At 42.4% G+C, this 15,541-nt stretch overlaps 1 protein-coding gene and 1 pseudogene across 4 annotated transcripts in view; both read left to right on the top strand.

Annotated features, from left to right (window-relative positions):
- The window catches only part of CRCP (CGRP receptor component), a 32,056-nt gene extending 18,131 nt beyond the window's left edge, over nt 1-13,925 (top strand). For 2 of the 3 annotated variants that reach the window (XM_081132681.1, XM_081132683.1), the window contains 2 exons: nt 3,948-4,005; nt 12,320-13,925. In XM_081132681.1, coding sequence (XP_080988807.1) covers nt 3,948-4,005; nt 12,320-12,469 — 208 coding nt within the window. In that variant the 3' untranslated portion in view covers nt 12,470-13,925. The remainder of the gene's footprint in view (nt 1-3,947; nt 4,006-12,319) is intronic. The other variant, XM_081132682.1, reaches the window with a different exon arrangement.
- On the top strand, nt 5,232-7,329 carry LOC308554431 (alpha-adducin pseudogene; annotated as a pseudogene). Its single transcript has one exon. The product of its transcript is annotated as an alpha-adducin pseudogene (transcript).
- Nucleotides 13,926-15,541: the final 1,616 nt, after the last annotated feature.

Consider the following 15,541-nt stretch of genomic DNA (forward strand, 5'->3'; position numbering starts at 1 on the left):
TGTCAGAAGCAAAAGCTACAGACAGTGTTTTTCTAAAATTAACCACTAGAGGGAGCAGACAGGCTTCTTTCACTGTGGCTGGGGCTTGGCTCCTCTTGGAGGTGGTCAACCATTGCAGCCCATTGGAATTCATTTGTCCTCAGTTCCTGGTGATCCAGGAGGCTGCTTGCCATATACCGTCAAGACTTGGACCATCTTTTGCTAGCTAGTGCAGTTCAAGGCAGGAATCGCGTTTATAATAGAAACTACTGAAGTGCTCTTTAATCCTTACATAGTATCTGAATATCTCAATAGTTTTTCTCTACTATTCTCTCAGGGAAAAGAGGTTAAAGATCCCAGCCCTTAACTGGTCCAGTTTGAGTAGTGCAAACTGGAGTTTCATTAATTTGGTTAAATACCTCCATTACTAGAGTTCTAGAAAGTATTGTAGGAACCATGTTTTATCTGACTTTACAACTTTATTCAGCAAAATGGTAGTACTGACTCAACTTGAATTCACGTTGACACTAAATGCCATGTCATTTTTTCTTTAGCATGTTAATTCCCCAAAGCATTTGGTTCTTTAATCATTTTAATTTTTTGCTTAAGGCATTTAATTCTTAAGAACTGTAGCCTGGCTTGCAGCCCCAGGTCTCCTCCCAAAGATGTACAGCTGTGACTACCAGGAATAGAGGAAGGACTTGCTTTCAGGACCCAGCGTAGGCCAGTCTGTAAATAATTTTGGGTCCCTAAAAGGGACTCTTTTGTGCACAGATTACTCTTGGGATTTGACATCATATTTGGGACATGTACCTCTGGGGCCAGCAAAGCTCGGAGTGGAAAGGTGGTCAGGTTTCCCAAGTATCTGAAGTGTGGTTACCCTGTCTGCATTCAGCCATGGAATCCTGCCTCATGTCTCCCCAGTGTTCAGCAGTTGTCTCTCCCTTGAACTACTTCTGGAAGTCAGTGCTACCCTAGCCTTTTCTTTAATTTATCCTTAACATTTATCTCATGCCTGCTTTGTCTCAGTTGTTGGGAATACAAAGATATGAATGCAGTGTAACTGCTATGGTAGTAGGGACATAGATACTGAAGTGTCAGAATTTTTTTTTCTTTTTTTTCTAAAAAAATATTTTTTCATTTTGATTTTATCTTTATTGTTGAAAATATTACAATTGTCCCTCTTTTTCCCCCATTGATCCCCTCCACCCTGTACCCTTCCTGCTAGGCCTTTACTGCCCTATTGTCTTTGTCCATAGGTTAGGCGTATAAATTCTTATATTAATCTCCCCCCACCCACCCCCGCCTTCCCTGCTTCTGTGCTTCTATGTCTCTGGATCTGTTTTGTTCATTAGATTGCACATATGAGTAAGATCATGTGTAAAGTGTCAGAATTTGAATATAACATTTTGTCTGTAGGAGGTTGCACTGTGTTTAATGTAAAGGAAGAGTTGCCAGATGCAGGTGAGTTAATGCTGTCTAAGTAGAAGGATCATGAAGTGCTGAGTCCTGGAATCAGGAAGTAGCCCGATGCTTTCCTGTGTAGTGTTTGCAGTTTTGTTTACAGTAGTCCTGCTTTATCCTTGGAGCATACATTCCAAGACCCCAGTGGATGACTGGGGTACCGAACTCTGTATGTACTATGTTTTTTCCTCCTTCTCATTCTCCTTTGCCGCATTCTCTCCTGGTCCCTTCAAATGGAGGTGCTTTATGGTGTCCTGGGTCTTTATTTACTCTGCAGTTGGTCTCTGGGCTATGCTATCCACTGTCATGCTCTCACATAACTCCTTGCTAATAAATTCAGCTCTGATCTTTTGTTTTAGACCACACTAGAACTAAAACTAGACACTTTGCTTGATAGAATCCTTCTTATTGTGTTCTCATAGTGCCACAAACTTAGCCCTGGCCAGGTAGCTTGGTTGGTTAGTGTCATCCTGATACACCAAGGTTGTGGGTTTGATCCCCAGTCAGGGCACATACAAGAATCAACCAATGAATGCATAAATAAGTGGAACAGCAAATCAGTGTTTCTCTCTCTCTTCTCTCTTGCTCTTTCTCTTTCTCTCTAAATCAGTCAATCAGCTCTCTGTGACTCATTTCCTCATGGGCCACCATGATGTTTCAACAAGCAGATGACTATTAAGTCCCTGGCTCAGGACCCATACACCATCAGCTTTAATAAGTGGATTAATAAAAGTACCACAAACTCAAATTCAAATTTCAAGTAATATATTTTTTCCAAACAGGCTAAAAACCTAACAGTAAACTTTGACTCTTTCCTTTCCTTTACCCCATCCCCACCAAACCTAGGCAGTTGTTAGGTCTCTTGACTAATTATACCTGAGGGTGATCAAGAGCATTTCACATGTCCAGACTCTCATTGCCATCCCTGCTGCTGCTACTGCTGCTGCTGTCTAGGTTCATGACTTTGTGTTCTCTCAGCTGGGAGTATTACAGTGTCTTTGCCTCCATTTTCTCAGGTCTTCCAGAATTGCTTTGAGGATCTGCTTGAGCATGTTAGTCCTTTCCTTGGTTGCTTTCCAGAGAGTACAAAGTAACATTCAGCCTCTTGGTAGTCACGGCCCTTATCCCAGATGACTCTTTCATCCTTATGTCCCACATTCTCTCTAGGAGCCATTTCCTAAAGCTCCATGAATTTTTGTACTTCTGGGCATTTACTTGTGCTGTTCCTGCCTTGACTGTCCATTCTGTTTATACTTTCTGCCTATAAAATCCTGCAGAGCCCAGTGCAAGGGTCTTCTCTGTGAAGTCTTCCTCTTAAAGTCTAGAGGAAATGTTTGGGGGATTATGAGGAGTAGAACTTGACTACAACTTCTTTAGTAATGCCTACCATTTATGGAGAAATTACTGTTTGACAGTCACTATTATGAGCACTATGAACACTAGAAGCAGATGGTTAAGAACATGAGCTTTGATGGTAGAGTCCCAGCTCTGCCATTTACTAGTTGCGTAACCTTGGACAGGTTATTTACCATCTCAGCATCAGTTAAGTCCGACAGTTATATGTGCTTGTCTAATGGAAAGTAAGCAATAAATGGTAGTTGCTGCCACTATAAATGGTAAAGTTTTCATCCCTCCTCACCCCTTGTGCGATAGTAAATATATCATCATGCATGTTTTACAAATGATGAAATCGAGGCTTAGGGAGTCTGGGTAACTTGTATTGCTTCCCCAAACACATGACTGTGGGAATTGTAGCTTGCTTATCTTTTTATTGTGTAATATCTTTAAACTGTGTTAGTATTTATAGAATTGAATTTAAAGATGAATCTGGAGCTCCAGATTGGGAAATTTATGAATTGTTACCTGCACAGGGGTGGTAATTGAAGCTGTTCTCTTTTAAGTTCTTTTGTCTTTGGGAGTTCAGCAGTGAGCTATATATTGCCTTCTGACAGACAGCAGTTATTATCTTCAACTGTTACTTAAATCTTTTATAAAATTTGCTTGTGTTTGTCTTCTTTCCCCAACTGAACTGTAAGCTTTTTGAGGACAGAAAACTACCTTGTACTACTGTGTATTAACTCCTGCTCCCTTAGAGTTGCTTTTGTTTACTAAGATAATAGGTCAAACCTGAGTTAACATTTAATCTTAATCTCAAAAAGGAATTCTCAAGTAATGACCAACCAAGATGATTTTGTTAATCTTTACTTTCTACAATTTGAATTAAGAAAACATTAATTTTTTTTTACATTTTCCAAATAAAAGTTATTAAACCTACATCTCTTCTATTTGCTATATTTCTTAAAATCCAAGCCTCTATACCTTGTAGGATTCTAATACACATTTGTACTCTTGAATTTCATTTTACAGTTGAAGAAGCTGAGGGCCATGTTCCAAGTGGTTCTCCCATTTATTATCTTGCAAACTGTTCTCTCAGCAGCTTGGTAAAGAATCAAGATCCTTAGGGATATGAGAGTTTTAAGTGCTTTGTACTTTTTTTTTGACAGAGCTGAAAAACTTCAGCTGCTGAATCATAGGCCTGTGACTGCCGTTGAGATCCAGCTGGTGAGTGAAGGAGGCCTGAACTGGGGTGGGGGTGGGGGAGTTTGTTTTCTAGGTATGAGATGTAGAAAGGGTGATATAAAGGTTGACAACAGACAAACTAGGAACTGACATATCTTGGAAAGACTGTCACACCACTCCATGTTATAAGTGAAAGGAAACCTCACTAATTTGATCCTAGTTAGTATGGACTAAGGTAAAGTAGAAGATTGGAGGAAATTTACTTCCGTCTACAGGATTTAGGCCTATGAGTTGGTGTGTCTTTGTCACACCTGATGTCCTACGGGATTCTGGCCATTGCTTCCCTGTAGGGTTATTCCCAACCCAGATGTTGCATACAAGCATCACACTTGACATGCCTCTGCTGGAATTCATCTCCCCCTACTCCTACCCTTTGACTTGCTCTTCCTGAATTTCTTTTCTTGGTTAATGGAGCATATGTGTACTTTCCCACATGCTCTCTCACTCTCACCCCTCCTGGCCCAATTTCCTAAGCGAGAAACCTGGAAGTCATTCTCTTCCTTTGATCTCACATTCAGTTAGTCCCCAGGCTCTCTTGCTTCTGTCTCCTCTGACTCTTCCTTCCCCTACTGCACTGCATTACTTTTTGTCATCATTTCTCAGCTCTGCTCTTGCAGTTGTCCTCTCACCATTCTCTCTGCCTCCAGTCCCCCCCTCCAGTCTATCTTCTACATCACTATATAGTTTACTATCTAAAACCACAAGTTTAATTATCTTATTTTCCTGTATAAAACCATTCACAGGAGCCTCATCACTTAGAAAGACTAAATTGCAGTCACAGCATAAACCTTCAGAATTGTGGGAGGCAGCTGGAGTAGGAAGCTGCGATGGCATAAGGAACATGTGAAAATGAGGTCCAGTGATACAGCTGAGTGATTGCTGTATTGGCACACTGGCCATTTCCTTCAGTTGTACAAAGCAAAGAGCATCGTTAAGTTAAAACATTAGGCAGGCCATTTAATTGCCAGTAAACTTCGGCTGGAGAATTAATAAACTGGGAATAAAACTGTTTCCAGAGTGGCCAGGGCAGCACCAGAGTATGAGGGGGTGGAGAGGCCCTGTGGCAGGAGGGAGCTGTGGGCCGGGTGCGGGCTGTGGGCAGGAGGCAGAGCCCAGGCCCGAGTCTGGCTCTGAGCAGGACAGGTGGCAGCCACACTTGGACTTGGGATCCCGCGTGCCTCCCCTGAGGAACCTAGAAAGATTGTGCCATGAGTGGTGATAATCAGGCCTCAGTGGTGACCTCACCACCCCTGACCACAGCCCCTCACAAAGAGAGGTACTTAGGGTAGATGAAAACAGTTTGGAATACCTGCAAGAGGGGAACATGGCACCTGACCTTCGCCAGGACTTCAACATGATGGAACAGAAAAAGAGGGTGTCCATGATTCTGCGGAGTCCCACTTTCTATGAAGAGTTGGAATCAATGATACAGGAACAATTTAAGAAGGGGAAGAATCCCACTGGCCTGCTGGCGTTGCAGCAGATTGCAGAGTTTATGACCACGAATGTTCCGAATGTCTACCGGTCAGCCCCACAAGAAGGGATGGCTGCCTTGAACATGAGTCTTCGTTGGTATGGTAACGCCTGTGAACGACCTTAGAGGATCTGATGCAATTGCCTATGACAAAGGGGGAAAGTTATTGCGGTGTAAATTGGCAGCATTTTACAGACCGGCAGATCTCTTTGGGTGGTCTGAGCTTATCTACAATCATACCACAACCAGAGTGAGCTCCAAGCCGGAACACTTCCTCATTGTACCTTTCAGGCTTCTCTATAGTGAAGTGACTTCTGGTGAAAATCGATCTGCAAGGAGATGTTATGGACTGTGGAAGCACTAATCTAGGAGTAAATCAAGCTGGCTTCATGCTATGCTCTGAGATTATGCTGCACAGCCGGATATGAAGTGTGTGGTCCATAGTCACATGCCAGCAGGGGCCGTGGTCTCTGTGATGAAATGTGGCCTCTTGCCCATCTCCCTGGAGGCACGTTCCCTTGGAGAAGTGGCTTACTGTGATTACATGGGGTTTTGGTTGATGAAGAGGAAAAGGTTTTAATTCAGAAAAATTGGGGGCCTAAAAGCAAGGTTCTCATTCTCCAGAATCATGGGCTGGTGTCTGTCGGAGAGAGCGTTGAAGAGGCCTTCTATTACGTCCACAACCCCGTGGTGGCCTGTGAGATCCAGGTTCAAACTCTGGCCAGTGCAGGAGGGCCAGACAACTTAGTCCTCCTGGATCCTGGGAAGTACAAAGCCAAATCTTGTTCCCCGGGGCCTCCAGCAGGGGAGGGCACTGGGTCGCCTCCCAAGTGGCTGATCCACCTATGAGCAGGAGTTTGAAGCCCTCATGCGGATGCTCGATAACCTGCGTTTCAGGACTGGCTACCCTTATCAATACCCGGCTCTGAGAGAGAAGTCTTAAAAATACAGCAATGTGGAGGTTCCTGCTAGTGTCACAGGTTACTCCTTTGCTAGTGACTGTGATTCAGGCACTTGCTCTCCTCTCACAGTTTTCAGAAGCAGCAATTAGACAAGACAAGATGGCTGAACTCTGGCCAGGGTGATGATGCCTCAGGAAGGGCAAAATAGAAGCAGCCCCAAGTCAAAGACTAAGTGGACTAAAGAGGATGGACATAGAGCCTTCACCTCTGTTGTCCCTAACCTGTTTGTTCGGTTGAACACAAACCCGAAAGAGGTCCAGGAGATGAATAGGATCCAAGAGCAGAACTTAAAGGACATTAAGACGGCTGGCCCCCAGTCCCAGGTTTTGTGTAGTGTAGTGATGGACAGGAGCCTCATCCAGGGGGAGCTGGTGACAGCCTCCAAAGCCATTATTGAGAAAGAGTACTAGCCCCATGTCATTGTGAGCGCCACGGACCCCAACCCCTTCAACACGCTCACTGCCGGGAGCTGGAGGAATACTGTAGGGAGGTGGAGTACAAGCACAAGGGCCCCGCAGAGAGTCTGGATGAGAGCAGAGAGCAGAAAGATGGCAGTCCTCCAGAGCACCCTGCTGCCCCCAGCACCCCCATCAAGCTGGAGGAAGATCTGCTGAAGATTCTGTTTTCGGAGACAACAGTGATGCTGCCACCTTTAAGCCCACTCTCCCCGACCTGTCCCCTGATGAGCCTTCAGAAGTGCTTGGCTTTCCAACATTGGACAAGGAGGAGGAAGAGGGGCTTGGCGAAACCTGTGGCCCTCGAGGCCCTGCCAGGTCTTCCACAGTGGCCAGCCCTGAGCATAGCTTCCTGCTGGGCGTTATCTGCTCAGTGATCTCACTTGTTCCTGTATACAAGGCCTTGGTCCTATGAAAATACCCCTGTGCAGCCAGCAGCCCAGGGCACCCTCATGGGGCTGAGCTGGAGACGCAGCAGCAGACAGCCCTGTGGACACCCGATGCAACCTGTGCATGGTCTCACTGATCACCCCACAGCCAGAACCCCGGTCAGGGCCCCGTGTCTTATTCACTGGGCCTCTCGAGTCCTGTCATAGGGAGGGTACATCAGTAGGGGGGTGAGTCTTTTCTAGAATTCTCTTTCAGCAGATTTGCAATTCATCCTTCATTGCTGACTGAACGTGAACAGTGACTTTTTACTTTAGTTTCCCTTTAGCCTGCCATGGAGCACCAATTAACCTGTGTTGGGGCAGGTTTCAGAACAGAGGGCTTACTTTATCTTAACTCAGCCTGAGAGATCCCTGGTTCTGACCAATGGCTCAAGGCACACGTTGGCCCTGGTAGTCCCCACCGGTCACCGTGGCTGTCACTCATGGATCCCTAACTTGCTCTTGTTCACTTGGTGAACCTGCACTTCATACCACCCCTGGGAAGCAGTTATAGCTGCCTGGTGGGAGCTAGCAGATGGCCATATGGACTCGAGGGAGACCTGTTCCAGGAGCAGCTCAGTGCCAGCTGCCCCACCCCAGACAGGCCCCCTGGGGAGCTGGGAGGTGGCCCGAGGTGGACCTGGTGCCAGACATGGGCTCGGGGCCCCAGAAATTCTACACCCAAGCAGGACCTAGGCCGCTTGCATTTCACTGACCTCTGCTTCGAGCTAACTGGCAAGCAGGCTGCTTTTCTGTGTGTTCATTTGTTGCCAAGGTGTGTTCACTTCCCCCTATTACCCTGCCCTTGAAATAACCATGGCCTCTTCCTTTGGCCCTTCCTTTATCTCACATATGCAATGACTACAGTTTTGCTTTGTAGTTTATTTTAACTCATTGTATCACAACACAAAGTTTAGCCACATACACGGATGCAGTTTTGGGAGGGCAGGCCCTGTGTCCTTTCTCCATTGTAATACGTTTTACTCACAAAAGTTCTTTAAGCAATATCCTGACATTAAAAAACACACAAACTGTTTCCAAAGTCAGTGTTAGAAGTATTTAGGTCTTTGTCAAATTTCCACACTTTGTCAGAAAAGTGTGGAAAAAATGGCCAATAATACCTATGATCTTTAGAGTTGTTTTAAAAACAAACACCTTTCATTAAAGGGTCATGGAGTATTTAATTTTTGACAGAAACTTATTTCTTTGTGGTGGTGTTTCTGCCCTTCAAAATGTATTCAAAATTAAGTTAGAAAAATTCCTTCCACAAAGGGTGCCTTTCTTGGTAACTGGCCTTTAGGATACATAAAGATTCCTTTTTAAACCCTCATTCATATGCATTTGACTGTGTGTGTTGGAGATTCAACTTAGGAAAGAGAAAAAAAACAGAACAGCAGGAAACTAATCCCTTTCCCTCTGGGTTAAAGATCACATGCCATGTCTCCTCCAACTTTAATCAGCAACATATGTTATTCATGGTTTAATGACAGATGGAGAAGAGATGAGGAGGATTAGTGTGACCTCATCCTAGAGCCTCTAGAAAGCTCTATCAGTACTTGGTAAGATTAGCTGCTATTAGGAGTGCCTGCTATATGTCAGACGTGGTGCCAGGGGCTTTGTATATGTCAGTAATGCCCTCATGATAGTCTTGGCTAGTGAGTGGCTGATTTGGGTCTGTCTGATTCAGAAGTCTTACTATGTTCCTCCAAGTCATGTGCTTTTGCATCTCTTCAGACTGTTCGTTTTCTTCTCCTTTCCTTGGTCAAAATTGCTTGTGTGGTTTCCCAGTAGTTGGACCATTTTATAGCCAGATTTTTCCCATCCTGGGATTTGGCTGTAAAAGATAGCACATCATTTACCAAGGCTTGCAGCAGTATCTTCTCAACAGAGTGGAATAAGAAATTAGGTTTGCATGTGGAGTGAAAACTACAAGGGACTTGAGAATTTCCCCATGTTAACCTTACAGCTGTTTATGCTCTCTGGGTCCAGAAATAATCCCAGCACCTAACATTTTGCAGTATTAAGTTTTTGAGGCTGAAGCTTCTCTTTTTCACTTACACCTCAGCCGTGATTTGTTGCAATCCTCACACCCACAGGCGACTACTGCCTGCTGTCTGTGAAGAAGAGGAAGCCATCCCCCCTTTGAGTCCTCTGGTCTGAAGATAGGACAGTGAACCCATGACCTCACAGGCCACTGTCTTGAACAGCACTGCCATCTATGCCTGTTATAATGTAGTGATTATAAAATGTCTTGAATTACATAGTTTTATGGTTTATAAAACACTATAATGTATGTTTTCATTTGGTCCTTACTATACGCATTACTTTCATTTTGTATTAGAGAAAATTGAAATTTACAAAGGTTAAAGATGATTAGTCTAAAAAAATATATATTTACAGACGTTAAGTGAACTGTTCTGGGTCAAATAGCTAAAAGTGTCAGTGACTAATAGATTTTGAGATGTTTGAGGAAAGTAGGAGGTTAAGCCTAGCAGCTTAAAATGAGAAACAACCATTTTAATAGTTCAGCAGCTCAATTTGACAGCCCCTGGGTATTGATACAATCTTTGTATATGATTTAAAACATTTTTCATTTATGTTGACTCATCTGCAAATACTTTGGATTTTAAAATTTCATTTGCTTTTATATTCTGAACAACTTGAAACCTCTGGTATCAGAATGTTGAGATGTGTTTTGCTCATCTTTATTTGGGCTCTTTCTTATGTGATGGGAAGACAAGGTGAAGAATAAACATAGTTACTGTCATTTACCCTAGTGATCTAAGATGGGCTAGTAAGTTTCTTTCTGTGTGTATTTCATTAAACTTAATGTGGCTTAGGTTTACTTTCTGTGACCTGGAATCTTGGGTTGAAAAGAAAAGCTCCTGACTATAATTATCCCTGAGGGTTGTGTGCTAACCAAAGCTGCTCTTGGCCAATTTGGCAAAATAGCTCATTGACACTTTTTCCAAGAGCACACTTCCCTGACACCTAATCTTAGTGTTGCATCTGCCAAACCCAGAGATTGGGATGCAAGAAGGTGGCCTGTTGAAGTTCTCTGTTTGGTTTTCTGAAAAGTAAGGCCTCTTAGAGGGCATATAACCTAACTCTTAAACTGGTGGACTCGAGTCTGCTGTGCAGCATCTCTGAGAGAAGAAATAATAGAAACCTCCTAGTGGAGGACATGGTCCTCTAGAAAAAACTGGGATGCAAAGTCAAAAGACTTTGCCCCTACTTGGTGTGAGACCCAGATCAAGTTTCCTTATAATGTTGAGCCCCTACTCACCTGTAAATTGTCCTGACTTTATGTGCAGCGTTCTTGAGAAAGCTCTGGTGGCAGTGATTCTGGGAAAGCCCCACAGAAACTGGAGCTAGTACAGATACTGGTGGGAGGTTGTCACTGTTCTAACAATGGTTCAGATCTCCTTCACTCTCTTTCCTCAGGCAGGAAACAGTTCAACATCAACTGCATATGCCAGTTAACTCATACACTTGGAGACATGCTTCTCTCACATGGAGATCATCTTTTCTCAGGATTAGGTCAGAGTGGATGTATCCCTCCTTCCTCTTCCTTCATTCTTTGGAGACAGTCTAGGTTAGATTACTGCCTTTCACAGACCCTAGTTTTGTATATCTGGTTTTAAAAATGGGCTTTTGGGGATTGTTTCTTGTTCATTAGAGAAGCTACATTTTATTGAACCTTTGAATCTTTAGAAAACAAACATTTTATTTCACAGTGTGATGGGAAGTAGCTTCATTGGTTCACCCTAGAACACCCAGGGTTATTCTTTAGTGTGGAGCATTTTTGGACTAAGATAAATGAAGAGACCAATATTTTGTCAGGAGTTTGCAGTATGACCTTGGATGTGTCACCTGACGTCTTTTGTTTCTGTAATGTTATTTGTAAAGTGAGGCAGTAGACTGATTTCAGGATTGTAAGCCTAGCTTGTCATCTTTCTTTACTTAAGTCTGCTGGATTTCTTTCTAGATTTCCCTTTGGTCTTAGTTGCCAGATGTTAGAGAGTGCTGTGGAAAATGCCATAGGATAGGACCCTGGATACCTTTCCTGAAGAAGCTGTCCACCAACTGAAAGTGGTTAAACACCTTGGCTGCCTGCGTACTTTTAAAGGGGGCTGACTGTATATTATATCTGTACTCATTAGCATATTGAGAATTAGAGGTGAGGCTTAGGAAACTGGCTCATGATTGTAGGTATCATCTGTGTGTTCGGATTTCCTGGACTGTGTCAGAAACCAGGCTTTAAGTAGACCTTTGAGGCAGTGTGGGATTGTTTTCCAGCCATCACTCATCAGACTCCTGTTCTGCTTTCTCAGGAAGTGACTAAGGCCAAGTGGCGTGTGTTTGAGTTAGGTAGGCCTGGCTTAGAATTCTAGTTTTGCCCCTTGTCAGGATTGTTGTGAGGGTTAAAAGAAATAATAGATCTAAAGTGTAAGGTGCAGCACCAGGCACATAAGCTCCCAAAAGAGCTGTTGTTAGTGGTAGGTTTAATGAGGATTAGAAAAAATATATAAACCATTTGGCACATAGTGGGCAATGACCAGATGAGTTGTTGCTACAGTTTATAAGTTACAGGTGAGCTTGTTGTGAAGTACAAAAGTATATAAAGCACCATTTCACTCCCCAGAGGTGAGTTTTCTTTGCATATACAACATATTCACACACATATTTAGGGATAGAACTATTAGGGTTTTCTTTTTCTTTAAAGAAAAATGCTAACCTGCAACCCTCTTTTTTTTCCATTGACCTATTTTGAATAGTCCCACTGGCTTACCCTGAAATTTGAGCTAGCTTCTCCCACCTGTGGAGCCAATGTGGGGAGGACCTAGAGACCTGGGGTGGCTTCGAAGCCAGGCCCTGAGCTCTGTGCTAAGAGGCTGGGCTGGGACTGAGAACATCGTGGGGTGGCCAGGCCTATGAGGCTCATTTGTAACCCTGAGGGTTTTCTTTCTTCTGCAGATGGTGGAAGAGAGTGAAGAACGGCTCACAGAGGAGCAGATCGAAGCGCTTCTCCACACTGTCACAAGCATTCTGCCTGCAGGACCAGAGGCTGAGCAGAAGAAAACTACCGACTATGACGTGGTAATGGAGGAAGAAGACCCAGCATAGACGAGCACAGCTCGGCCAAGCAGCTTATGAAGCTGTTTTTCAGACATAGAGGATTGTTTGTTTAGTTTTACTCTCTACCCCACCAGACCTGATTTCATGGTTAGTTGGGTAAATCACAAAAATAAGCCTTTCTCAAAAATCAGCTGAAAAGAAATACTTTGCCTCCGGGAGAAGAAACATGGTGAAGACAGGCTGAGGTTGCCAGGGCAGAGAGCTAAAGAGAGGAGGGCAGAGTCAAAGAGAACAGTGACTGCGGAGCCGCCTGCGGTACAGATATTTCTGCTGTGGCCTTTGCCACAGTTGTGGGAAAGTCTTTTATACACAGCTAGTAAAATACTTGGGTTGCCTTTGATTAGTAGGGCTGTGTCCTACTAATTAGTTTCATCTCCTTCCCGAGGAACTTTCCAAGCCGGGGCGTAGAGTGCTGTTGGGATGAGAACCGAGTTAGTAGAATCCAGTTAGATAGCTAGAAACTCCCGAAGCAGCTCTAGGTTAAAATGAGCCACTGAACTTGGCTCACCTTAGAGGAATCTTTTCCTCGAGAACAGAGATAAGACAAGAACAGGTCTGCTAACTCTTCATCCGGTCTAAAGGCCCTTTTCCTCTATGGCCTGGGCTTTGTGTTTGGGCACAGCTTATTCCCGTTGTAAAGAGGCACTGCAGACTGAATGACTGGCAACAGAAATGCAGTGTTGGTTGCCTTTCTGACTGCCCTCAATTTCTTACCCTGGGCAGGTTCCTCCTGTTGAGACCAGGTGAGCTTCATTTACACAATGGGCAAATTATTTGCATCTTTAAAAAGGGCACAATTATGTACCTCTTTTCATAGTCAGAATATGTAAGAACTAGAGGTTGATTAATAAGAATTTGAACTTACTGGCTGTTGCGGGGTTGTTTCAGTTTTTAAAAATTTAAGTATTAAGGTAATTACCAGGTGAAGAGCTTGTTAATATTTAAGCATTAGAGAGTTTAGTAGCTCCCAATCTGTGGTTGCCTTTGGTTCTAGGAATATTGAAAAATATCTAATTTCCCACATTTACTCTGCTCCCTATTTGGGGAATAAAATGCCCATAGACATTAATTTTCCAAATTCGCACTTATTTTGTTCTAAGATTGTATATTTTCAGTGCTGACTGTTAATTGGATTACTTCCCACTCCCTTGTGATTTCCAGGCTTTCCTTTTCTACCTCCTCTCCTCTCCCAGTTGTGATTTTGTCAGTCTTAACCTTATCTAAGGATCAAGGGACACCTGCTTATAGGCAGCTGTTGAACAGGACATTTATTTTTAAATCTTTCTTGAGTATTGGGAATTTTACCAGGGGCTGTTGATTTATTAGTCAAATCATTGTGTGCCTATGTATTGTTTCATCTCAATGCTGAGTGTGTTAGATTCTTTTGCTTGATGGATTAGAGCTTAATTCATTTAATAATAAATTGTTTCCAGGTGACTGCCAACTTGTGTTATTTTATAGATCTTTGAAGGGTTTGTCTTGCCATGGATAGGAAGAAATCAAGTGAAATCTGACTTAAAGTTTAAAATATGATTTTTAAAAATTGAATCTACTTAGATCTAAATTCTGTGTTAGATTTCAGGAAGATTTTTAGTTTCTATATTTAGGATCTGAACATAGCCTCAGTTTCTGATTAAACCACACAGACTCTGGAGTACTTATCTTTCACCAGAACCATATTCTGTGTATTATTCCTGTTACATAAATAATAAACATTTTAGAAAGAAAAAGTCATAACTACGCAAGAAACTCAACCAGCATCACATCTAGGAGGGGAACTGGGGAGTCTGGGAGACTAACTCAGGAGTGAAATGATTAGTTTATGAACCAAGACAATGGAAATGAGGGTGGAATAAACTCTAGGAGTTCTTTATATATTAAGAATGCCTACAACTCAACAAGAAAAAAATGCAAACTATACCTAATTCAGAAATGGGCATAGGACTTTGAATAAACATTTTTTCAAAGAAGATATACAAGTGTTCCATGTGCTTGTGAAAACATGCTGAATATCACTAGTCATTAGGGAAATGCAAATCAAAACAACTATGAGATCCACACCCATTAGGATGGCTGTTATAAAATAAAACAGAAAGTAAACAAGTGTTGCTTAGAATGTGGAGAAATCGGAATCCTTGTGCATTGCTTGTGGGAGCATAAAATGGTGCATTCACTCTGGAAAATAACACAATAGTTCCTCAAAAGGTTACATAGAGTATTATATGATCCAGCAATTCTACTTCTGGGTATATACCCCCAAATAATTGAAATTAAAAACTCAAACAGATATTTGTGTACACACAGAATATTATTGAGCCTTAAAAAGAATGAAGTTCTAACAGATGGTACATTATTGAACCTTGAATTATGCTAAGTGAAATGAGCAGATAAAAAAGGACACGTGTGATTCCACTTAAAGGAAATACCAGGAGTAGTCAAAGTCACAAAGGCAGAGGGTAAAATGGTGGGTGCCAGGGGCTAGGCAGAGAGAGAAATGGGGAGTTACTGTACTGCTTCATGGGTACAGAATTTCAGTTTGGGAAGATGAAAAGGTTCTGGAGATGATGGTGGTGATGGTTACACAACAGTGTGAATGTACACTGACCTCTACACTTAAAAATGGTTAAAATGGTAAATTACATTGTCATTTTCATTTAAATTACTTCTATGATTTATGTGCCATTAATTTTCTTCCTCCTATTTCCCTGAAGACATTTTATCGTGTGTCTTCTAATGTAGTCTTTGTTTTTTCCCTTTTATTTCTAATTCTTTACTCATTTCTGAGTTTTTCTAATTTCATTGACTGTGTCTTTCATGTTTTGAATGATTTTTAGCTGATTTTAAGAATTGTAATTTGAGCTGTTTGTGGCCGTATATTTCTGGCGTGCTATTGTTATCTTATAGAAATATTCTGTTCTTTTTTTCCTAATAATTTTATATGGAATTTGACCTCGATAATTTTCTAGTATTTATTTTTATATGAAATTAGTTTTCTGGAATTTTTAAAAGGAATTGTATGGTTAAGGATGGTTTTTCTAACTTTACAGAGCTCCCTCTTTT

The sequence above is a fragment of the Miniopterus schreibersii genome (assembly GCF_964146895.1).
Source record: "Miniopterus schreibersii genome assembly, chromosome: 3".
NCBI lineage: Eukaryota > Metazoa > Chordata > Mammalia > Chiroptera > Miniopteridae > Miniopterus > Miniopterus schreibersii.